Consider the following 26,408-nt stretch of genomic DNA (forward strand, 5'->3'; position numbering starts at 1 on the left):
CCATTCGCGCGCGTGCCTTGGGCATTCCACGCGCCCAGGGCACCCTGCTGGCCCACACACCCAGGGGGCTCCATTATCCTGCGCCTGGTGCGGTCCAGCCGCCAGCGGCGGGGCGAGCGGGAGAGGCTTGGGAGATTCTCTCTGTGGGCGGGGCACCTCACCCAGCCATTCAAGCTAACAATCAAGCGTTGGGGGAGGGGCGCACGCAGGCAGCCTAAAATACCTTCGGGAGCACAGCTGTGACCCAATCACTGAAATTAGCTTAACCCATGAAATCTGCGCACCCTCGGTTCTAATTGATAAGATCTCTCTCAATTCAGCGTTCCAAGACAAGAGGCGTGATATTTTTTAGTGCCTCTCGCTAAAGGGGCGGGGGCAACTTCTGATTAATAGAGCCTCCATATTTAGGGATAAACGCTAACAAGAAGGACTTGGCAGATAATAAGGTCTATACTACACTAGTCGTAAGCAGAGACTAGTGCCTCTTCTTCCCTGCAAAAACAGGCTACAAAGTGTGGAAAGCCTGGGTTGAGAGGTCCAACTAAATGCTAGGCGCTGAACAGTCACCTTGACAACAATTGACTCCCACCCCCGCCTGATTACACTGGAGGCCCTGACTGTCAGAGCCTTTCCCAAAGCCTTGCACTGAGTGGGGATAGAGTGGGGATTTCCCAGCTCTTTGAGCCTCTTACTCCCCAGGCAGAAGCAGTTGCAGCCTTATAGCTGGATCACCAGGCTGCTAATTCAGAAAGGGGGGACTAGGAGAGAGAATCCAGGAAAGCAAACTCTCTCATCGTTGGACCCTGCAAACGCCAACAAGCCTTTACTTCCAGCAAGACTAAAGCCAATTATATGATATTGCCATAGAATCCCATCAACTGCAAATCCCTACCTAAGAGTGACACAGGGGCAGAGTCTGGGGTACAGAGTCACCGACCAGGAAGAGGGAGAGAAAAGAAAAAGGAAGAAGTTAACCTCTCAAAATCAAGAAAAACCCACAGACTTTACAACTTGATCCACTATTTGTTGTTGTTGTTGTTGTTGTTTGTTTCTTCTATCTTTTTGCCTTTATTTCCTCCACCTCGGTCCTTCTATTCTCTGCCCATCTTATGCTTCCCCTTTCTTGAACTACACTACCCATGAGTGTTGCATTTTATTTTTCTTCTTCATCCTCACCCTCCTTTAAGGTTATACTCCAAAACACTTAACTCTCACTCTCTCCTCTTTTTTTTTTTTTTGTCTTGCTTTATTTTGTTTTTTTCTCTTCCTATTTTATTTCTTCCTTCGTTTTTCTCTTTTTCTTATTTTTTCCTTTCTATTCGTTTTTTCTTTTCTCATTTTACTTTCCTCCCATATAATCCTCAATCACGAACAAATTAGTTAATTTGGGACTCAAGGCTTTTTTTTGGCTTTATTTCTCTTTTTTGCTTTTGTTTTTATTTTTTTTGGTGGCATTTTGGGTCCTCCCAACCCAAGGTCTCCATTGTATTTAGTCTTCGCTCCACTTAATACAACAGATTTTTACTTATTATTTTTATTTTTTCTTCTTTATTATTCTTTTTTGGTCCTTTTTTCTGGTTCCCTCTTATCCCTCTCATTATATCTCTTAGTTGACCATCACATACAAGCAAATCATCTTATGCTTGTCTAAGATTTTCTTCCTTTTTTTTTTTTTTTTTTTTTTTTTTGCATTTAGTAGGTCCCTACTCCCTTTTTTTTGCCCCTTGAACTCTTCACCCCAAATCAGGCCCTCCATTATAGGCACGATATTTCCCTGAGGAGGGGAGAGGAGGGAAAGAGAAGAGAGAAAAAAAGGAGGAAATAATAAATTATTACTGTTTTTTTTTGTGGGGTGTTTTACCTTTTTTTTTTTTTTTTTTTACTTTTTACTCTTTATTAATTCTAATTAGTGCTATCAATAAGACCACCCTCAGATGCCGATAAGAAAGAGGAAATCGAATATTATGGATACAAAAGAAAGAGAGGTAACACAAATAGATGTGGAAAAATCTATGGAGAAAAGACTTAACATATTGGAAGCCTTGGAGCTAAATGACAGAGAATTTAAAATAGAAATCTTAAAAATACTCAGAGATATACAAGAAAACACAGAAAGGCAATATAGGGAGATCAGAAAACAACTCAATGAACACAAAGAATATATTACCAAGGAAATTGAAACTATAAAAACAAATCAAACAGAAATGAAAAACTCAATTCACGAGCTGAAAAACGAGGTAACAAGCTTAGCTAACAGAACAGCCCAGATTGAAGATAGGATTAGTGAAATAGAAGACAAACAACTTGAGGCACAACAGAGAGAAGAAGAAAGAGACTCAAAAATAATAAAAAACGAGAAAGCCCTACAGGAATTGTCTGACTCCATCAGAAAGAATAACATAAGAATAATAGGTATATCAGAGGGAGAAGAGAAAGAAAATGGAATGGAGAATATACTCAAACAAATAATAGACGAGAACTTCCCAAGCCTGTGGAAGGAACTAAAGCCTCAAATTCAAGAAGCAAACAGAACACCAAGTTTTCTTAACCCCAACAAACCCACTCCAAGGCACATCATAATAAAGATGACACAAACCAATGACAAAGAAAAAATTCTCAAGGCAGCCAGGGAAAAGAAGAGTACAACATATAAAGGAAGGCTTATTAGATTATCATCAGATTTCTCAGCAGAAACTCTACAAGCTAGAAGAGAGTGGACCCCAATATTTAAAGCCCTGAAAGAGAGGAACTTTCAGCCAAGAATACTATACCCATCAAAGCTATCCTTCAAGTATGAAGGAGATATAAAAACATTCACAAATACAGAAAAGATGAGAGAATTTATCAACAGAAAGCCCCCACTCCAGGAAATACTAAAGGGGGTTTTCCAACCAGATTCAAAGAACAAAAGAAAACAACACCACAAGTAACAGCTCCACCAAGAACACAATAAAACCAAACTTAAACTGTGACAACAAAGGAAAAAAAGGGGGGAGAGGATGGAGATTAACAGTAGCAAAGGATGATGAAGTGCAGAAATACTTATAAGATAGGGTACTACAATGAATATGGTAGGTACCCTTTTCATTACTTAATGGTAACCACCCTTGAAAAAACCACCACAAAAACACTTGACTTAAAAAAGGTAGCAACAGAGGAAAGAAGTATGGAACACAAACAAACAAAAACAAATGATAGAAAAACAAGAGGAGAATCAAACTAGATACAAAACTAACAGAAAGCAATTTATAAAATGGCAGTAGGGAACCCACAAGTGTCAATAATTACACTAAATGTAAATGGATTAAACTTACCAATAAAAAGACACAGAGTAGCAGAATGGATTAAAAAAGAAAATCCAACTATATGCTGCCTACAAGAAACACATCTAAGCAACAAGGATAAAAACAAATTCAAAGTGAAAGGCTGGAAAACAATACTCCAAGCAAACAACACCCAAAAAAAAGCAGGCGTAGCAATACTCATATCTAATAATGCTGACTATAAGACAGAAAAAGTACTCAGAGACAAAAATGGTCATTTCATAATGATTAAGGGGAAGTTGAATCAAGAAGACATAACAATCCTTAATATATATGCACCAAACCAAGGAGCACCAAAATATATAAGACAGCTACTTATTGACCTTAAAACAAAAACTAACAAAAAACAATCATACTTGGAGACCTCAATACACCGCTGACGGCTCTAGATCGGTCATCCAAACAGAGAATCAATAAAGATATAGTGGCCTTAAACGAAATACTAGAACACCTGGATATGATAGACATCTACAGGACACTTCCTCCCAAAGCGACAGAGTATACATTTTTCTCTAGTGTACATGGAACATTCTCAAGAATTGACCATATGTTGGGCCACAAAGACAATATCAGCAAATTTAGAAAAATTGAAATTGTACCAAGCATATTTTCTGATCATAAAGCCTTGAAACTAGAATTCAACTGCAAAAAAGAGGGGGAAAACCCACAAAAATGTGGAAACTAAACAACATACTTCTAAAAAATGAATAGGTCAAAGAAGAAATAAGCGCAGAAATCAAAAGATATATACAGACAAATGAAAATGAAAATACGACATATCAGAATCTCTGGGATGCAGCAAAAGCAGTAATAAGAGGAAAGTTCATATCACTTCAGGCCTATATGAACAAACAAGAGAGAGCCAAAGTAAACCACTTAACTTCACACCTTAAGGAACTAGAAAAAGAAGAACAAAGACAACCCAAAACCAGCCGAAGAAAGGAGATAATAAAAATCAGAGCAGAAATAAATGAATTAGAGAACAGAAAAACTATACAAAAAATCAATAAAACAAGCAGCTGGTTCTTTGAAAAGAGCAACAAAATTGACAAACCCTTGGCAAGACTCACCAAGGAAAAAAGGCACAGGACTCAAATAAATAAAATCCAAAATGAAAGAGGAGAGATCACCACAGACATCATAGATATACAAAGAATTATTGTAGAATACTATGAAAAATTATATGCCACCAAATACAACAATCTAGAAAAAATGGATAAATTCCTAGAACAATACAACCTTCCTAGACTGAGTCATGAAGAAGCAGAAAGCCTAAACAGACCAATCAGCAGGGAGGAAATAGAAAAAACTATTAAAAATCTCCCCAAAAATAAAAGTCCAGGCCCAGACGGTTATACTAGTGAATTCTATCAAACATTCAAAGAAGACTTGGTTCCTATTCTACTCAAAGTCTTCCAAAAAATTGAAGAAGAAGCAATACTTCCAAACACATTTTATGAGGCCAACATAACCCTCATACCAAAACCTGGCAAGGATGGCACAAAGAAAGAAAACTACAGACCAATATCTCTAATGAATACAGATGCTAAAATACTAAACAAAATACTGGCAAACCGAATACAACAACATATTAAAAAAATAATACATCATGATCAAGTGGGATTCATCCCAGAATCTCAAGGATGGTTCAACATACGCAAAACGGTTAACGTAATACACCATATCAACAAAACAAAGAACAAAAACCACATGATCTTATCTATAGATGCAGAAAAGGCTTTTGATAAAATACAACACAATTTTATGTTTAAGACTCTCAACAAAATGGGTATAGAAGGAAAATATCTCAACATGATAAAGGCCATATATGATAAACCATCAGCCAACATCCTATTAAACGGCATAAAACTGAGGACTTTCTACCTTAAATCAGGAACAAGACAGGGTTGCCCACTCTCTCCACTCTTATTCAACGTGGTGCTAGAAGTTCTGGCCAGAGCAATCAGACAAGACAAAGAAATAAAAGGCATCCATATCGGAAAAGAAGAAGTAAAGCTATCACTTTTTGCTGATGATATGATCCTATACATCGAAAACCCGAAGGACTCCACAAAAAGATTATTAGAAACAATAAACCAATACAGTAAGGTCGCAGGATACAAAATTAACATACAAAAGTCCATAGCCTTTCTATATGCCAACAATGAAATATTAGAAAACGAACTCAAAAAAATAATCCCCTTCACGATTGCAACAAAAAAAATAAAATACCTAGGAATAAACATAACAAAGAACGTAAAGGACCTATATAATGAAAATTACAAAGCATTGTTAAGGGAAATCGAAAAAGATACAATGAGATGGAAAAATATTCCTTGTTCTTGGATAGGAAGAATAAATATAATCAAAATGGCCATATTACCCAAAGCAATATACAAATTTAATGCAATTCCCATCAAAATCCCTATGAGATTTTTTAAAGAAATGGAACAAAAAATCATCAGATTTATATGGAACTATAAAAAACCCCGAATAGCCAAAACAATCCTAAGGAAAAAGAATGAAGCTGGGGGCATTACAATACCTGACTTTAAACTATATTATACGGCCACGATAATCAAAACAGCATGGTATTGGCAGAAAAATAGACACTCAGACCAATGGAACAGAATAGAAAGCCCAGAAATAAAACCACATATATATGGTCAAATAATCTTTGATAAAGGGGCCAACAACATACAATGGAGAAAAGAAAACCTCTTCAACAAATGGTGTTGGGAAAACTGGAAAGCCACATGCAAAAGAATGAAACTCGACTATAGCCTGTCCCCGTGTACTAAAATTAATTCAAAATGGATCAAAGACCTAAATATAAGACCTGAAACAATAAAGTACATAGAAGAAGACATAGGTACTAAAATCATGGACCTGGGTTTTAAAGAACATTTTATGAACTTGACTCCAATGGCAAGAGAAGTGAAGGCAAAGATAAATGAATGGGACTACATCAGAATAAAAAGTTTTTGCTCAGCAAGAGAAACTGATATAAAAATAAACAGACAGCCAACTAAATGGGAAATGATATTTACAAACAACAGCTCAGATAAGGGCCTAATTTCCAAAATTTACAAAGAACTCATAAAACTCAACAACAAACAAACAATCCCATAAAAAAATGGGAAGAGGACATGAACAGACACTTCTCCCAGGAAGAGATACAAATGGCCAACAGATATATGAAAAGATGCTCAGCTTCATTAGTTATTAGAGAAATGCAAATCAAAACTACAATGAGATACCACCTCACCCCTGTTAGATTAGCTATTATCAACAAGACGGGTAATAGCAAATGTTGGAGAGGCTGTGGAGAAAAAGGAACCCTCATTCACTGTTGGTGGGAATGTAAAGTAGTACAACCATTATGGAGGAAAGTATGGTGGTTCCTCAAAAAACTGCAAATAGAACTACCTTATGACCCAGCAATCCCTCTACTGGGTATATACCCCCAAACCTCAGAAACATTGATACGTGAAGACACATGTAGCCCCATGTTCATTGCAGCACTGTTCACAGTGGCCAAGACATGGAAACAACCAAAAAGCCCTTCAATAGAAGACTGGATAAAGAAGATGTGGCACATATACACTATGGAATACTACTCAGCCATAAGAAATGATGACATCAGATCATTTACAGCCAAATGGTGGGATCTTGATAACATTATAAGGAGTGAAATAAGTAAATCAGAAAAAAACAAGAACTACATGATTCCATACATTGGTGGAACATAAAAATGAGACTAAGAGACATGGACAAGAGTGTGGTGGTTACCAAGGGTGGGGGGGGAGGGAGGACATGGGAGGGAGGGAGGGAGAGAGTTAGGGGGAGGGGGAGGGGCACAGAGAACTAGATGGAGGGTGACGGAGGACAATCTGACTTTGGGCGAGGGGTTTGCAACATAATTTGATGACAAAATAACCTAGACATGTTTTCTTTGAATATATGTACCCTGATTTATTAATGTCATCCCATTACCATTAATAAAAATTTATTAAAAAAAATTAGTTTAAAAATTATAGTACTATTTGGCATTCAGGCCATTCTATATATTATATATATATTATATTATATTATATTATATTATATTATATTATATTATATTATATTATATTATATTATATTATATATTTATATATTCTTTATAAAAGTGTATATAGAGTCTTTACTTTAGTATTTAAGTACATAATATTAATGGGGGTGGTTTACCTTGGGCAAATGCTTGCCCACTATCTTCCAAACAACTATCAGGCATTTTTAGCTAAAGATAAAAATATCTTCATCACAATTTTCAGGTATAATTAGAGCTTTTGTGGTTAATGAGATCAGTTGTTCTACATGGTTCCTGAGAACTGAAAAGGGACAGTATTGAGTAATGTTAAAAGAGGAGTCTTTGTTTGCTGTAAGGAGACATCTTCATAGTTCATGGGATAATACCTGAGGGGGAACTAACAGGTAGGACAGTGGCTTCTCAGCTCTTAGAGGTATTTCCATGACTAATTAGTTATACAGAAGAGTTTAGCCCCCAGATGTCCTCCAACTGGACCATCTCTAGGGCTTATTCTGATCCAATGCTAGTTATAACATCACTTTTTGTTCATTATATGTGCTTATATATTTGAATGGGAAAACACTAGTTATTTTGTTTTAAATTCACCAACTGTTTGTGGGTCATCTTCACTGGGTTCCTTTTTTTCATCTGCCCCTTAAATATAAGCAAATATATATGCTTGTATACTTGAATGTGGAAACACTAGTTATTTTGTTTTAAATTATATCCTGGCTTTCCTCAGCCATCTGTGGGTCATCTTTACTGGGTTCGTTTTTTTCACCTGCCCCTTAAATTTGGGCAGTCCTCAAAGGCTTGTCCTTTTCCTGCAGAATTTCCTCCATTCTATAGCCTTGCAGCCATCACCAAGATGAGGCGAATCCTAAACAGTCGCTTACACTGCTGCTTGCCAGACAGCTCACGAGCACCCGAGAACCACCTCAGCCAAAGCGGGTTCAGAGTCTCTTCCCACCAGCTTCCCAAACTTGTTTCTCTTCCCGGCCAGTTGCTTAGATGTAAAGAATTATTTATTCTTGCAGCTTAAGCATTGTCTATAAATTCCTACTTCTGGTTAGCTTCTCTTCCTCCTTACCCACTGTCCTACCACTTCTTGGCTGTTTTATAAAGGATTCATCTAAAATCACAGATTTAATTGTATAATACTCCTCATTCATTTTATGTATATTATATTTTATACTATATGTAGTAGATTTAATACACTATATATATGAACCCACTACACATACACACACACACAGTGTTCAGTGCCACAGCATTTAATATATTGCATTACTTAGTCTTTGAAAACAGAGGTACATAACAGGCACTCAGAGGTTTGTAATGAATAAATGAGCTCAAAGGCTCATTATATATGTTAGGGTCAGGTGATCATAGAAGAGCCACAGGGAAACAGTAGTTTTAATCTGCTTTACTTTGGGTGCCACATCACTCAGGTAAAGATCTTTCATGAATTTTTATATTGTCTTCCAAAATCTGACATGGGACCCACAGATCTACCTGAAAAACTTCTCTGAAGGTGGAGCTGCAGAGGCACGTGGGGACAGGTGCCCAAATGATTAAAGCCCCACAGAAGCCACAGCTACTTAGAGCTGCATTAGTTAGTATCGCAGGTCACCTGCCTTCCAGCCATTGTCCCACACCACATTCATGTCCCAGAGTCCTCTGACTTGGCTCCAGGGCTGCCCTTGAGCTGGATACCACCCAGCCCTTGCCCCTGACCATCCAGCTCTTGCAGTGCTCATTTATAAGCTCTAGGAGACACAGTTTCTGTGGTGAGGAGTTTCAAATCTTTAGGTAATTCCTGTAGGGATTGCCTCACAAAGAGAGGACACTCAGGTGGTCCACAGGACCCTGTGTAGGTGTGACTCTGCCTCATGACCCCTGCTTGCCTTGCCAGCTTTACCTCCCATTACACATGCCACAGTCCAGAGCACTGGTCTGCTTGGTACCTGATGTTGTTATGTGCTGTTGAGTCAGCTCCAGCCCCCGGAGACCCTCTGAATGAGTGATGTCTATAATGTCCTGTCCTTGACAGCCCTGCCCACCTGCTGTGGACTCATGCCAATGGCTCCCTTTATGAAGTCAATCCATCTTTTATTGGTTCTTCCTCTTTCCCTGCTGCCCTCTATTTTTCCCAGCATCACTGCCTTTCCAAAGAACCCAGCCTTCTCACTATGTGCCCTAAGTAGATTACCACACTCAATATCTTTTATCTTCTTTTTCATTCAGTGGACTTTATATCTCTTATGCCCTTCCTGCTCCCCCCCCTTTATAAAACTACAAATTTGGCTCAGTGTGGGTTTAGAAAGACTTAAAAACACTATTTCCTTAAATAGTTAACAAAAACCTTAAAGTGGAATACCTCCAATATTATACTCTTTCCCTCTACATGTAGGACATAATGCTATTTAACAATTTATGCCTCTTACTTCTATTAGCATAGAGTTCTGGCTCATTTTTTTCAATGGCAATGCTAACAGACAGCTTGGTGCCAGATCACCCATATTACCCTACTGGTTTACTGTGCTTAGATGAGCTCTGGTGCATGAAGAGCCACTGTGGCACTACAGTGATTTTTGCCTCACCACTAATTTGACACCCACTCTGTGCCTAATACTGTCCCAAGTACTGGGTTAGAGTGGTGGACTTGATAAGTCCCTTACCTATGGCATTTACATTTTAATGGAGAAGATGGATTTTAAACAAGTTGAACCAAAACTATTTGGTTTTATGTAGTGATGAGTGCTATGAAGTAAAATAAAATAGCGTAAGGCAGTGGTCGGCAAACTCATTAGTCAACAGTCAAATATCAACATTACAACAATTGAAATTTCTTTTGAGAGCCAAATTTTTTAAACTTAAACTATATAGGCGGGTACATTGTTATTATAACCTGCGCGCCTGCACGTGGTGTTTTGTGGAAGAGCCACACTCAAGGGGCCAAAGAGCCGCATGTGGCTTGCGAGCCGTGGTTTGCCGACCACTTGCATAAGGCATTAATAGTCCAGGGTGGTCAGAAAAGGCCTCTCTGAGGACTTAAAGTCTGGGGAAGAATATTTCAGGCTGACGGAGGAGCAACAGCAGAGGTCCTGCAGGCCAGGAAACACTGACTTTGTTTGAGAAAAATGCAAGGGGGCAAGTGCGACCGGACCAGGTCTCTGAGGCTTCACCAGCCCTGGCAGGAGCTTTGACATTTACTTGGACAGAGACACAAAGCCATGGAGGGGAGGAGCTTGCAGTAACGGACAGGCTCCAGCAAAGGCTAACGTTTATTCACTCAAAATTTTAGCATCTGTTATATATCAGATATTATTTTTGGTACATAAATACAGGAGTGAACAAGCAGACAAAGTCAGGGTCATATTCTAATAGGAACAGATGGGCAGTAAATACGTAAGTAAGGATATCATCTGTCAGTCAGCTATAGTAAGCTATAAAAAATAAAGGGGAAGAAGGCAGAGCAGAAGGGTGGAGGTGGTCAGGGAAGGCTTCTGTGGTAAGGCGACATGGTAGGCAGAGAGCAGACAAGAGTGGCCGGGCTGCCTGTGGCTGCTCACGGAGAAGCTTCCAGGGGGAAGAAACAGCAGGAACAGTCTCAGACAGGCTCATGTGTTAGGTGTCACTGTTCTAAGGGTTTTACAGCGTTAGCTCGCTTACTCTTTGTAACTGCAGTAAGGAAATGTTTGTAACAGTCCTGTGAGTTCTTTATGAAGACCAGGCTGTGGTGAAAGTTCTGATTGGAAGCAGGTAAACTAGGTTAACCAGGTGGGAGATGATGGTGGAATAGACAAGGGCAATAGCAGTGAAGATAATGTGAAGTGGTCAGATTTGGAGCATAATCTGAAAGTAATGCGTGATGATTCTCTGATGGATTGGAAGTAGAGTACGAGAGAAGATGAAAGGATCATTCCTCAATCTTGGCCTGGAAAGTTGATTGACGTATAGAGTTGTTTATTGAGAAAATTATTGTAGGAGGACCAGTTTTTCCTGTTTGTCTAGTCATGTTTAAGGTTTCTCTTGGGCACCAGAGGTAGACTGCTACCCAGTCATTTATGGGATTAAGTGGAGAGGACAGGGCTGGAGGTGTAAATTTGGAAGTCATCAGTGTACAGATGGCATATAAAACATGGGTCTGGCTGAGATCACCCGGGAGAGAATGTGGATAAAGAGGTTGAAGACTGACTCCAAGACTCTCCGAAATGGAGAGGTTGGCAAGAGGAAGATTCAGCTAAGGAGACTGAGAAGGGAAAGCCTGTGTCCCAGAAACCAAGTGAAGAAAGTATCCCATAAAAGGGAAAGCACCTGCATCGAGCACCTGGCAGAAGTGAAGTTAGGTGAGGACAGACCTGAGCACGAAGCACTCTGAACCGAGAACTAAGCACCGGATTAGGTAACACCCTGTCTCGACCTGACGCAGCTCAGAATAAATTCTGTGGGCCCATATTATAAAAGAGTTCCTTCAATGTTTCACGTGCATCTTTTAGTAGATTTATCTCTCTGTGTGTCTCACTAAATTATTAATTCCAAGAGACAGATCAATATCCTTATCTTTGTATCACCAATTGTACCAAATGACATTGTTCAAAATAAGCTCTGAAACTCTGGGTTTATTTATTTTTATTTTAACACTTTTATTCCTTTAGTTGAGCAGCCTCTACACACAAAGAAGATGGTTTAAGATTTTTAAGTGGGAAGGAATTTAGTCTTAAGAGGTTTTATGAGCCTGCTATATGTTTTCTGAAAATAATTTAATGGAGCCTTCTAAGACCCCTGATGGCTGTGAGCAGATGAAAAAAGGAAAAGCCTTTCTCCCCAGTGTTGTGTTTTTTATCTACAGAAGTCCATTAAGAGGTTTAATGAACAATTAAACAAATAATTAATCTTGGACAATTATTAAAGATACCATAGCATTCTCATTTGTAAAAGTAACATTTTGTTTAAGAGCATTCATTAGGACAGAGGAATATTGCTATGTAGTGACTAAACTGTATTCTTACAAAGATAAATAATAAAAAAATATTTTCTAATAAAAACTTTTGCTGATTTGCCCCTTTCTATATTGCAGTAGTAAAGTAAAACTTTGACCTTACAGGGTATGGGTCTAAGATAAATAAAATATGTATTCACACTGGATGTAAAAACCTAAACATAGTTCTTTGGAGAAAGAAAGAAGATTATGTGGTTTAAGCCTTTAATTTTGCAGATGAAGAACCAGAGAAGCTCAGAAAGTTTGTGGTTTGCTTAAGGTCACAGAATGCCACTTGAACTCAGAACTAGAAAGTTCTCAGATGCTCTTCACCGCTCTGCTGTCTTGGGACACAGTAGCATGTCACTCACTCTGCACAGCAGTATGAAGGCTCCCACCAGAGTGTAGGTGGGAACGTACCAGTGTCAAAGTCTGGGAGGGAGGGGAATCATGGCTTCATTCTGCCCTGGCCGGCATTCCCACTTTGTGTTTCTTTTTTTGGTTGAAGTACTTGCAGTTACGCAACATCTCTGTTGGGAATCATGCTTATGAGAATAAGGGTATGGAGCAGTCTGGTATGACAATCTGTCAGTACTTCTACAAGCAAGGAAACATCTCTCCTGGAAATGATACCTTTGACATTGATCCCCAAATTGAAACTGGTAATGTTCTCCTATACACTAGAACTTCCATTTTTAATTTCTTGATTTTATATTTAAGGTTAGTTCATTTCATCTCTGTAAACATTGATTTGGTCTCTGCTCATAGGTCATTGTAAAAAACCATATAGAAGTTATTGTGTGTCATATAGAAGTAATTGTACAGTCAGGTACTATCTTAAACCTTTTACTGTAACTTATGATTCTTTAAAAAATCCTCCAGCCTGACCAGGCAGTGGCGCAGCGGTTAGAGCGTCGGACTGGGATGCTGAGGACCCAGGTTTGAGACCCTGAGGTCGCCAGCTTAAGCACGGGCTCAACTGGTTTGAGCAAAGCTCACCAGCTTAGACCCAAGGTCACTGGCTCGAGCAAGGGGTTACTCCGTCTGCTGAAGGCCTGCTGTCAAGGCACATATGAGAAAGCAATTAATGAACAACTAAGGTGTCGCAACAAAAAACTGATGATTGATGCTTTTCATCTCTCTTCGTCCCTGTCTGTCTGTCCCTATCTATCCATCTCTCTGACTCTTTCTCTGTCTCTGTAAAAAAAAAAAAGTTCCAGTCAAAGTAAGGTTTATTATTATTCCCATTTTATAGAAGGCTAAAGTATGACTCACAGAGTTAAGTGTTCTGCTCAGGATAGAGCTAGTAAGAAGCAGAGCCAAAATTTGACCCAGTTTATCTAGCCTCTTAACTACTATATTCTAATGCCTCTCATGCTGGGTAAGCTAGTCAAATAGGCAGATGTTACCCTTTTAAAAATTATGCTTATAAATTCTTGATGTACATAAAAATCCCTCCCTTCAATAGCATTTCACTATTCATTATCGATGGGGATGGGTTGGGATAGGAATGAGAACTAGAACTTAGAATAACACAGTGTTATTTGCTGTTTGTAACTGAAATATTAGCCTAGCTTGTTCAGTTAAAAATAGATATTAATCTTATTAACCAATGTCACCCCAATGAATTTAATAAAAAGAAAAATAGTATTCAAATGCTTTCAACATTAGCCATTGGAGCTTTTTTATTTTTCTGAAAAGATAGTAAAGCATTATAGTACTGATCCTTTTTTTTTTTTCATTTTAGTAAGAGGAGGGGAAGCAAAGGCAGATTCCCTTATGTGCCCCCACAAGGATCCACCTGGCAAGCCCACTAGGGGCGATGCTCTGTCCATCTGGGACCCTTGCTCCATAGCATTCAAAACCATTTTTTGCAGCTGGGGCAGAGGCCATGGAGCCATCCTCAGCGACTGGGACCAACTCACTCTAATTGAGTCTTGGCTGCGGAGGGGAGGAGAAAAGAGAGAGAGAAAGAAGAGAAAAGGGTTGGGTGGAGAAGCACATGAGCACTTCTGCTGTGTGGCCTGACTGGGAATCGAACCAGAGACTTCCATACACCGTGCCGACACTCTACCACTGAGCCAATTGAGCAGGGACTGAGCTTTTTTTTTTTTTTTAAGTGCTTATTGGCCCTGGCCAGTTGGCTCAGTGGATAGAGTGTCAGCCTGGAGTATGGACAGCCTGAGTTCGAACCTCAGTCAGGTCACATAGAAGCGACCATCTGCTTCTCTCCCCCTTTTCCTTCCCCTTCTCTCCCTCTTCTTCTCTCACAGCCAGTGGCTCCATTGGTTGAGGATAGCCCAGAGTGGTCAGAGTGTAGGCCTCAGATGCTGCTGAGGATAGCTCCTTATTGGTTCAATCATCGCCCCAGACTGGGGTTTCCGGGTCCAGACGCATGCAGGTTTTTGTCTATCTCCTCTCCTCTCACTTCAAAAAAAAAAGAAAGAAAGAAAAGGACTTCTTGAGGAAAAATAGACAACACATAATATTAAACAGTGGATCCTTTTGTCTTTGACACTGCTAGTGCTTTAAACCTATGTTTAGGATGAAAAAAAAAGGAGGAAAGACTCAAAGTATAGGCTTAAAGGACAGAAAGGAAGATGGCATTCTATAGAAGACAGACAGATAAGATAGAACTCAGATCTTTCTCCGCTCCTACCTTCTACAGAAATGTAGCCACTTATGTCTTAAAAATAAATGAGTCATTGTAACCAAGTGATATAGATGTCTAGCTTTTGAAATCTTAATTCATAAAAATACTAGAATCTGAATATCTGGTCTTGAATATAGATTGTCTTTTCAAGATGCTGTTTTATTTATTTTGGCTGCTATATTATGTTTTATTTCTTTCTATGGCAGAATGCTTCTCTGTGGAACCAGAAGTATCTTTTTCCATTGGAACACTAGAAGAAAATAAACTCAACTTAACGCTAGACTTTCACAGGTGAGGGAAGCAGACAGGAGCATAACTTATGTTTCTGTGTTGCATGTTTTCACTGCACTGAAGTCTCCTCTGTTATCTAGACTCCTAACAGTGGAACTCAAGTTCAAACTGAAGGCCATTAATCTGCAGACTATTCGTCATCATGAGCTCCCTGACTGTTACGACTTCACTCTGACTGTAAGTATGGGTTGTGTTGAATGTGGTTCCTGGTTTGAGAAAGAATGTTTTATCTAGTTATATGTTTGATCTACTCATATTAAAACATGATCAAATATGTAAGGTATTTCCACTTGAAAGTGCATAAGGGAAACATTGATACAACTAGCTCTACTTTGTTATGATAATGTGCTTACTTGTTAATGATCTGTCTTCTGCACCCCAACCTAAGTCCTATGAGTGCAGGGACCTTGCCTTGTTCATTGCTGTGTCGTCAGTATGAAGACAAGTGTCTGGCACAGGGTAGGTGTTCCAATACAAAAGGTGCAGACTTTTGTCAGTTCTCTATGGTCAGCATTTGTCAGTCGATGGCTCTGTGCTTCGGTTATTGCCAAGCGTTCTTGCTAATCGAGTTTCCTCACCGTGAATGAATATTTGTAACCTTTGGATTATTACTCACAGTGCCTTCCTTGTGCTGCTTCTGAACACATTGGTGAGTGTTCAGAACCACCCCTTCAGCCTACCCTATCACTTCTAGGTTCTCCACATCCAGTTGTTAATGGAGCTATTAATGCTCTCTAGAGAGCGCAAGATGCCTCTCCCATGAGTCTTCACCTCAAAAGGTTCAGAGTCAGTAACCCCATGTTATATGGTCACAAGCACAAAAGCATTTTTCACAACTTGCCTTCATATAATACAAATTTCTATACTTCAGCAGTAGTCTGTATCAAAAGCTATGTCCACAGTACCCAAAAAATTGGCTGTAAAAAATCAAGATTTCAGAGATTGAAGTTAAAAAACATTCAGAATATGATATAATGTATTAATTATTAATAACAATTCATGAGATAAAAAGCACTAATACTATAAGAATATTTTGAGTTAGGCTACAAATTTTGATCTTGATATTAACCAAGTTAGGAATTTTCAATATTACCTGATTTTTTTTTTTTTTTCTGAAGCTGGAAACGGGAGAGACAGTCAGACAGACTCCAGCATGCCCCCGACCAGGATCCACCCGGCACGCCCACCAGGGGGCGACGCTTTGCCCACCAAGGGGTGATGCTCTGCCCCTCCAGGGCATCGCTCTGTTGCGACCAGAGCCACCCTAGTGCCTGGGGCAGAGGCCAAGGAGCCATCCCCAGCGCCCGGGCCATCTTTGCTCCAATGGAGCCTCGCTGCGGGAGGGGAAGAGAGAGACAGAGAGGAAGGAGAGGAGGAGGGGTGGAGAAGCAGATGGGCGCTTCTCCTGTGTGCCCTGGCCGGGAATCGAACCCGGGATTTCTGCACACCAGGCCGACACTCTACCACTGAGTCAACCGGCCAGGGCTATATTACTTGATTTTTTAAAAATTGAGTTATTCACTGTCTTGTCTTCTCTCTCTCTTTCTCTCTCTCCCCAGAATTGGGAAATGGCACTTTTCAGAATTTTTATGTCTTTAACAACTGGCACCTCCTTCATGGACCCTTTTTGATTCTTCAGTTAGAAATATATTCTGTGCTCTGAGCGCCCAGATTTTTATTTTGCTCTTGTCTTTTCTATGCTCTTACCCCCTTCTCCTTTGTTTTAGGATTTTCTAGGTATCTATTATTAACTCTGTTAGATTGAAAACTCTTGAAGAAAGAAACCATTTTATTCACCTTTTCATCCCTCAAAGAACATAGTAGGTGACTCAAATATTTGTTGAATGAGTAAATGAAACACTTGTGAAATGGAGATCCTTTTAAAATGACTTAATATAGTGTAAAAGCAACCTGATCTGTTAGCCACATGCAGATATTGTATTTTCGCTATTATTGTAGAATCATTCCAGGCTCTGCCTGTGCATGTGGATTTAACAGTGTATCTCATAAGACTGGTAGAACTTGCATCCTATAAGGTAGTTTAATAATAAAAGTCATTAGGGCAACTTCATTGTCATAAGTAAAAATGAACTGGGGCAGCGTGCATCTGTTGTAAAATACAGGGACTTTGTAGTCAGACAGGTCTAGATTTTACTTCCAACTCACCAGTTAGTAGCTGTATAACTTTAGGCAAATTACTTCATTGGTTTGAGCTTCAGTTTTCTCATCTGTTAAATGAAATTAATGCCTACCTACTGGACAAAGTTGTCAAGATAGAAGATAACATATATAAGGGACCTATCTAAGTATCTGATACATGGTACATATTCAGTTCATTCAACAGCTATTTATTAAACCTTTTCTGTGTGTGCCCAGTTGGATTTATAATATAAAAGTAGTACATTATATTCATTCATAAATTCTTGCTTCATGTATTCTTGAGGCTATTTATCAGGCGTATAAAGATCTAGGATTCTTGTGTTCACTTTGACTCTTTTATCATAAAATAACACTCTTTAACTTTGGTAATAGTCTTTGCTATAAAATTTACATCGTCTGATGTTAATATAGCCACTTTGGCTATCTTTTGATTACTGTTAGCATGGTATGTATTTTAAAATCCTTTTAAATCTATTTGTGGCTTATATTTAAAGTAAATTTCTTCCTTACTGGTATAGGCACAGTGGATTGAACATCGGGCCAGGATGCTGAGGGCCCTGGTTCGAAACCCCAAAGTTACCAGCCAGAGAGCAGGCTTGCCAGCTTGAGCACCAGGGTCTCAGGGCTTGAGTGTGGAATCAATAACATGATCTCAAGGTCGCTGGCTTGAGCCCACAGTCACTGGCTTGACAAGTGGTCACTGGCTCAGCTGGAGCACCCTGGTGAAGGAACAAATGAGAAGCAAACAATAAACTGCTAAAGTGAAGCAACTATGAATTGATGCTTCTCATCTCTCTCTTCTTCCTATCTCTTCCTTCTTGTTTCTCTCTCTCAAAATAAATAAATAAAAAGATAATTTTTTATTAGGCGGCCTATAGTTGAATCTTGATTTTTTTTATCTAAAGTTAAAATCTCTTTTATTAGGGTGCTTGGACTATTTCATTTGCATGTGATCATTAATATAGTTTCTCTCTTTCTCTGCCTCCTTTTGAACTGAGTATTTGTATGATTCTATTTTATCTCATTTGTTCACTTATTAGCTATAGCTCTGTTGTATTATTTTAGGGTGAATACTGCACACACTTGGCTTATTACACTCTACATTCTCTACATTCAGATGATATACCACTAGATAAATAGCACAAGAACCTAACAATATACAGGGGTGAGCCAAAGTAGTTAATATTGATAAATATAATAATTAATAAGTAAATAACAATACAAGAATAAACTGTGTTTCACATACTTAAAACTGTAAACCTACTTTTGCCTACCCCTGTATTTCTTTTTCTCTAATCTTGGCCTTCATGCTATTGTTACACAATTTACTTTCCAGATGTGTTATGAAACACCCGATGTATTGTTATTATTTTTGCTTTAAACAGCCAATGATCTTTTAAAGCCACTTAAATAATAATAAAAAAGTATTTCTGTTGCCCATGTGGTTACCATTTCCAGGGCACTTCTCCTTTGTGCAGCCCGGGCTCCCAGCTGCCATTGCTTTCCTTCTGTCTGAACGCCTCCTTTAACATTTCTCATAGTGCAGGTATGTCGTGATGCTTTCTCTCAGCTTTTGTATGTCTGAAAAAGTATTTCATCTTCATTTTTAAAAGGTAGTTTCAGCAGTTATAGAATTCTAGGTTTTCCCTTAAAGATGTTGCTTTTCCAGGTGGCATTGTGTCTGATGAGAAATCTGCTGTCGTCTTTGAAATCATCTTTGTTCTTCTGTATGAAATGTGTCTTCCCCCTCTGACTGCTTTAAAATTTTCATCTTTATCTTTGGTTTTAACAATTAGATCATGATATCCCTTGGTAGAGTTTTCTTTATGTTTCTTGTGTTTAGGGTGCATTGAACATCTTGGTTCTGTAGGTTTATAGTGTTTTTTTTTTTTTTTTTTTTTTGTTTTGACAGAGACAGAGAGTCAGAAAGAGGGACAGATAGGGACATACAGGAAGGGAGAGAGATGAGAAGCATCGATTCTTCATTGTGGTACCTTAGTTGTTCATTTACTGTTTTCTCATATGTGCCTTGACCAGGGGGTTTCAGCAGAGTGAGTGACCCCTTGCTCAAGCAAGACAGAGACCTTGGGCTCAAGCCAGTGACCTTTGGGCTCAAGCCAGTGACCATGGGTTCATGTCTATGATCCCATGCTCAAGCCAGCAACCCTGCACTCAAGCTGGTGAGCCCTTGCTCAAGCCAAATGAGCCCGTGATCAAGCTGGTGACCTCGGGGTTTTGAACCTGGATCCTCTGTGTCCCAGTCCTACACTCTATACACTGCGCCACTGCTTGGTCAGGCTAGTTGTCATTATATTGGACATTTACTCAGTATTATTTCTTCAAATACTTTTCTGTTTCCCCTCACTCTTCAGAGGCTCTAATTACATGTGTATCTGGGCTCTTGAAGTTGTCCCACAGCTCACTGATACATTTTCAGTCTTTTTTCTCCATGTTTAATTTACGGTAGTTTATACTGTTATGTCTTCAAATTCACTAATGCTTTTTCCCTGTACTATCTATGTAATATGTTCTTGATCCCATTCAGTGTTTTTCTTCTTTGTTTAAAGAATTCAGATTCTTCTAAGTCTTATTGGGATGTGATTGACACTAAACCAAAGTGTATTTATTCAACATATACTTGGTGAGCACCTATTATTGCTAAGATTCTGAGACTCTTTTGCAGCAAAACATAGTTTTCTTTTGGTGAGGGGAACTCATTCAAATAATACTGAGCCTCTTGTGTGAGGTCAGGGACTGAGTCCTTCAGCTACTATGGTAATGGACAGACACAGATAATGCCCTTGGTTGCTTGTTAAGGAAAGAAGATTACAATCCAACATGAGACAAAGCAATCAGACTCATTAAACTTATTTAAAATCTTACATCTGAAGTGATATAAAAATCTATCCTTAGCTAAGTAACTGCTGGAAGGATACTTAAATTTCTTAAATTGAAATGGCATATCCGTTGGAATCATAGTAATGCGAGGAATGAAGACATCTTCACGTTTGAAAGCGCACAGACCCAAATACTTCATGTTTTACCATGAAATCCATGAGCGATTTCAGCTTCTGTCTGAAAACACATGTCATGCCTATCCATCAGCGATTGGCCAGGAAGTAATAGCTGTTGTATATCGTCCCAAGCTGGATTGCATGTGAATGTAATGAATAGGTCTGGATGCCATAGTGATGAACATATGCAATTGCATCTTTTTTAAAAAAATTTTTATTAATTTTAATGGGGTGACATCAATAAATCAGGGTACGTATATTCAAAGAAAACATGTCCAGGTTATCTTGTCATTCAATTATGTTGCATACCCATCACCCAAAGTCAGATTGTCCTCCATCACCTTCTATCTAGTTTTCTTTCTGCCCCTCCCCCTCCCCCTCTCCCTCCTCCCCTCCCCCCCGTTACCACCACACTCTTGTCCATGTCTCTTGGTCTCGTTTTTATGTCCCACCAATGTATGGAATCATGCAGTTCTTGTTTTTTTCTGATTTACTTATTTCACTCCGTATAATGTTATCAAGATCCCACCATTCTGTTGTAAATGATCCAATGTCATCATTTCTTATGGCTGAGTAGTATTCCATAGTGTATATGTGCCACATCTTCTTTATCCAGTCTTCTTTTTTTTTTTTTTTTTTTTTTACAGTGATTAAGACCTTTAAGCAAACTCTTGGCCAATACAGCTAGAATCCATAAAAAAGTAGTGTCCTTAACATGTTCACCAAGTCCAAGTTGGCACCAACACCATTCCAAATCCCTGAAAAATGCAACCCAACCCCAGTTCAGTACATTAGGAGCTGTCACAAGGAGCAGGAGTCCAGGAAAAGTCCACATCCAGGAAAAGTCTGCATGGCACTGGAATTGTTGTCACAATTCTATACTTTGCAGCTCAAGTCCCAATGACTGCTGCTTCTAGCTGGTAATGATTCAGGTAGACTGGAAAAGCCATCTGCAGCATGTGTGGAGATGGAGCTTCTGTTCTCCTCTGCCTGGAGAGATGAGACCAGGTTGCTTTTCCCTGGAACTCTGCGACTGTGGCTTGGTAAAGAGAACCTTGGGATACACTACACTGGGTGGCAAAGGTAGATTCATAATAGAAGTTGGCAAAAGGGGGAAAGAGAGCTCTAAATTAGGTGTAGGTCCCAGCCTGAAATATGAATGGGGCATTGAGATAGAAGGAATGAAGGAGACACTATATATTAAACAAAGCAGCAGAAAATAGGACTATCAACACCCACAACAGAGATCTTCGAGGCAAGAATAAAAAACCTGACTATTCAGGCAAGACATAGTTAAGTGGCTCTTGTGCAAGTGAGATCAGTTTACCTGCTTCTTAGAAGAAATACCCTAGGCTCATCCACAGTGTTATAGATGGCCCTGGGCAACTTCAGCCTTCAGTGGCAAACCCCAGCATTCTGGGCAAGGTTAGGTCATAGGTGGCTGGAGCAGGGCTGGAAGAGACTGAACCCTCCCTTAGAGAAGTGAGGGGGAAGCCTACCTTCCAGTGACCCTTTTTCTTCACAGCAAAGGCATGTAAGCCTGGCAGGCTTTAGCTCAATAACCTTCCTATTCATTATTGAAGCAGGACCCAGATGGAATCCTATGAGACCCCTTTGGGGCATTGGAGCCTTTAAGGGCATATCCTAAAAGCTGGTAGTTCACCTGATCTCTATTGGGCTTTTTTCTGCCTCTTGGTACCTTAAAAGCCATGCTCAGAAGATCTTGCTGAGGTGTTTGAGGATCCCCATTTGCTTATATAAACCTTTCCCATATATCTGGAGCTATTGATTTGCAAAAGTGATTTGCCATTTAGTGGAAGTTTCCCAGAGCCATTATTGTTGTTCCTTTTTTCAAAACATCTCTACCCCACAAATTAACTGGCCATCCAGGGAGCACATAAGGCTAAAAAAATCCAGAATGATCTTCTTAATCTTCCCCATGTAAAAAACTAGAACTTTGTTGAAGGGATTTACTCTGCCCTATACCTTGTAATTCTGTGGCTGCTGCATGAGTGGGCCAGGAAGGAGGCCAGTGTAGCTTAGCAATAACAGATATCTCAGCTCCAGTATCTAAAAGTCCTTTAAATTTATGCCCATGTATTGTTAGTTCCATTTCAGGGCGTTCCTGACCTATTTTTTTTTTAATCCAATTGGCAAAATCAGAGGAGCCAAACCACCAATTTTCTTGGGGCCTCTTTTGCAGGATGTGTCCTGAGAAGCAGAATTAGCATCCTTATACTATTCTTCTAACTGCCTGAATTAGTCGTGAGACAAATTCTTTCTTTTTTGATTAATTTTAATGTGGTGACATTGGTAAATCATGATACATATGTTCAGAGAAAACATCTCTAGGTTATTTTGACATTTGATTATGCTGCATTCCCATCGCCCAAAGTCCAATTGTCTTCCATCACCTTCTAACTGATTTTCTTCGTGCCCCTCCCCTCCCCCAACCCCCTCTCTCTCCTTCCCTCCACCCTGTAACCCCCACACTCTTGTCCATGTCTCTGAGTCTTATTTTTATGTCCCACCTATGTATGGAATCATATAGTTCTTAGTTTTTTCTGATTTATTTATTTCGCTCAGTATAATGTTATCAAGGTCCATCCATGTTGTTGAAATGATCCGATGTCACCATTTCTTATGGCTGAGTAGTATTTCATAGTATATATGTACCAAAGCTTTTTAATCCACTCGTCCATTGATGGACACTTGGGCTGTTTCCAGATCTTCGCTATTGTGAACAATGCTGCCATAAACACGGGGGTGCATTTCTTCTTTTCAAACAGTGCTATTGTGCTCTTGGGGTACATTCCTAACAGTGGTATAGCTGGGTCAAAAGGCAGTTCGATTTTTAATTTCTTGAGGAATCTCCATACTGTTTCCCACAGTGGCTGCACCAGTCTGCATTCCCACCAGCAGTACAGGAGGGTTCCCTTTCCTCCACATCCTCACCAGCACTTATTCTGTGTTGTTTTGTTGATGAGCACCATTCTGACTGGTGTGAGGTGATATCTCATTATGGTTTTAATTTGCATTTCCCTAATGATTAGTGGTGTTGAGCATTTTTTCATATGCCTATTAGCCATCTGTATGTTCTTTTCCGAGAAGTGTCTATTCATTTCTTTTTCCCATTTTTGGATTGGATTGCAATGGTAAAGGGGATTGATTTCTTAATTTCTCTTTCTGACAGTTCATTGTTAGTGTATAAGAATGCCTCTGATTTCTGAGTATTAATTTTATATCCTGCCACCTTGCTGAATTCATTTATCAGGTCCAGTAGTTTTTTGACTGAGACTTTAGGATTTTCTATATACAATATCATATCCTCTGCAAATAATGATAGTTTTACTTCTTCTTTTCCAATTTGGATGCCTTTTATTTCTTTTTCTTGTCTGATTGCTGTGGCTAGGACTTCCAGAACTATGTTGAATAAGAATGGTGAAAGGGGGCATCCCTGCCTTGTTCCTGATCTTAAGGGGATTGCTTTTAATTTTTGCCCATCGAGTATGATGGTGGCTGTGGTTTTGTCATAGATGGCCTTTATCATGTTGAGGTATGTTCCCTGTATTCCCACTTTGCTGAGAGTTTTGATCATGAATGGGTGCTGGACTTTATCAAATGCTTTTTCTGCATCTATTGAAATTATCATGTGGTTTTTCTCCTTCCTTTTGTTTATGTGATGAATCACATTGATTGATTTGCGAATATTGTACCAGCCTTGCCTTCCCAGAATAAATCCCACTTGATCATGTTGTATGATTTTTTTCATATATTGCTGGATCCGGTTTGCTAATATTTTGTTGAGGATTTTAGCATCTAAATTCATCAGGGATATTGGCCTATAATTTTCTTTCTTTGTGTTGTCTTTGCCTGGTTTTGGAATCAGAATTATGCTTGCCTCATAAAAGGAGCTTGGAAGTCTTCCTTCCTCTTGAATTTTTTGAAATAGCTTGAGAAGGATGGGAGTTAGTTCTTCTTTGAATATTTGGTAGAATTCACTTGTGAAGCCATCAGGCCCAGGACTTTTCTTTTTTGAGAGTTTTTTATTTTTTTTATTTTTTTTATTTTTTTAGTTTTCTGAAGCTGGAAACGGGGAGAGACAGTCAGACAGACTCCCGCATGCGCCCGACCGGGATCCACCCGGCACGCCCACCAGGGGTGACACTCTGCCCACCAGGGGGCAATGCTCTACCCCTCCAGGGCATCACTCTGTTGTGACCAGAGCCACTCTAGTGCCTGGGGCAGAGGCCAAGGAGCCATCCCCAGCGCCCGGGCCATCTTTGCTCCAATGGAGCCTCGGCTGCGGGAGGGGAAGAGAGACAGAGAGGAAGGAGGGGGGGTGGAGAAGCAAATGGGCGCCTCTCCTATGTGCCCTGGCCGGGAATCGAACCCGGGTCCCCCGCACGCCAGGCCAACGCTCTACCGCTGAGCCAACCGGCCAGGGCCGAGAGTTTTTTGATAACTGTTTCAATCTCATTTGTTGTAATTGGTCTGTTTAGGTTTTCTGATTCTTCCAGATTAATTTTTGGAAGATTATGTTTCAAGGAATTTGTCCATTTCATCTAGGTTGTCTAGTTTTTTGGTGTACCAGTTCTTCATAGTATTTTCTTACAATATTTTGTATTTCTGTTGTGTCAGTTGTTATTTCTCCACTCTCGTTTCTAATTTTATTTATTTGAGTCCTCTCTCTTTTTTTCTTGGTGAGTCTTGTTAAAGGTTCATGGATCTTGTTTACATTTTCAAAGAACTAGCTTCTGGTTTCATTGATCCTTTGTATTGTTTCTTTAGCCTCTATGTCATTTATTTTTGCTCTGATCTTTATTATTTCCTTCCTTCTACTAGCTGTGGGCTTTACTTGCTGTTCTTTTTCTAGTTCTTTTAGATGTAGTGTCAAGTTGTTTATTTGAACTGTTTCTAGCTTCTTGAGGTATGCCTGTAATGCCATGAACTTCCCTCTCAGGACTGCTTTTGCTGTGTCCCATAAATTTTGAGATGATGTATGCTCATTATAATTCATTTCTAGAATTTTTTATACTTCTTCTTTGATCTCATTGTTTACCCATTTGTTATTTAATAACATGCTATTTAGTTTCCAAGTGTTTGAGTATTTTTAAGTTTTTCTGTTGTGGTTGATTTCTAGTTTCATGCCATTGTGATCGGAGAAAGTGCTCGATATAATTTCAATTTTCTTAAATTTGTTGAGACCACTTTTGTGCCCTAAGATGTGGTCTATTCTAGAGAATGTACCATGAGCACTTGAAAAGAATGTATATTCCGCTGCTTTAGGGTGAAAGGTTCCTAAAATATCTATTAAATCGAGTTGATCTAGTATGTCCTTTAAGTCTGCTGTTTCTTTGTTAATTTTCTTTCTTGAGGATCTATCTAGTGATGTTAGTAGGGTATTGAAATCCCCTACTATTATAGTATTGCTGTTGATCTCACCCTTTAAATCCATCAAAGTCTGCTCTATATATTTAGGTGCTTCTATATTAGGTGTGTAGATATTTATAAAGGTTATATCTTCCTGTTGAATTGCTCTCTTTATCATTATGTAGTGTCTTTCTTTATCTCTAACTATAGTCTTTGTTTTAAAGTCCATTTTGTCTGATATAAGTATTGCTACCCCAGCTTTTTTTCATTTCCATTTCCATTTGCATGAAATATTTTTTCCATCCTGTTATATTTAGTCTATGTGCATCTTTTGTTTCAAGGTGTGTCTCTTGTAGAAAGCATATATATGGGTCCTGTTTTTTTATCCACGCAGCTACCAAATGTCTTTTAATCGGATCATTTAATCTATTTACATTTAAGGTTATTATTGATATGTAATTGTTTATTGTCATTTTATTCTTAAAACTGTATTCCTCTTTTGCTATATTCTTTTTCTCCTTTGATCTGTTTACAACAGGCC

At 39.1% G+C, this 26,408-nt stretch overlaps 1 protein-coding gene across 1 annotated transcript in view; it reads left to right on the forward strand.

Annotated features, from left to right (window-relative positions):
- The window catches only part of MCOLN3 (mucolipin TRP cation channel 3), a 52,151-nt gene that overhangs the window by 10,996 nt on the left and 14,747 nt on the right, over positions 1-26,408 (forward strand). Inside the window, exons 4-6 of the mRNA XM_066264958.1 lie at positions 12,885-13,038; positions 15,236-15,320; positions 15,401-15,497. Of these exons, the coding sequence (XP_066121055.1) occupies positions 12,885-13,038; positions 15,236-15,320; positions 15,401-15,497 (336 nt within the window). The remainder of the gene's footprint in view (positions 1-12,884; positions 13,039-15,235; positions 15,321-15,400; positions 15,498-26,408) is intronic.

This window comes from Saccopteryx bilineata, chromosome 3 (assembly GCF_036850765.1).
Source record: "Saccopteryx bilineata isolate mSacBil1 chromosome 3, mSacBil1_pri_phased_curated, whole genome shotgun sequence".
Taxonomy (NCBI): domain Eukaryota; kingdom Metazoa; phylum Chordata; class Mammalia; order Chiroptera; family Emballonuridae; genus Saccopteryx; species Saccopteryx bilineata.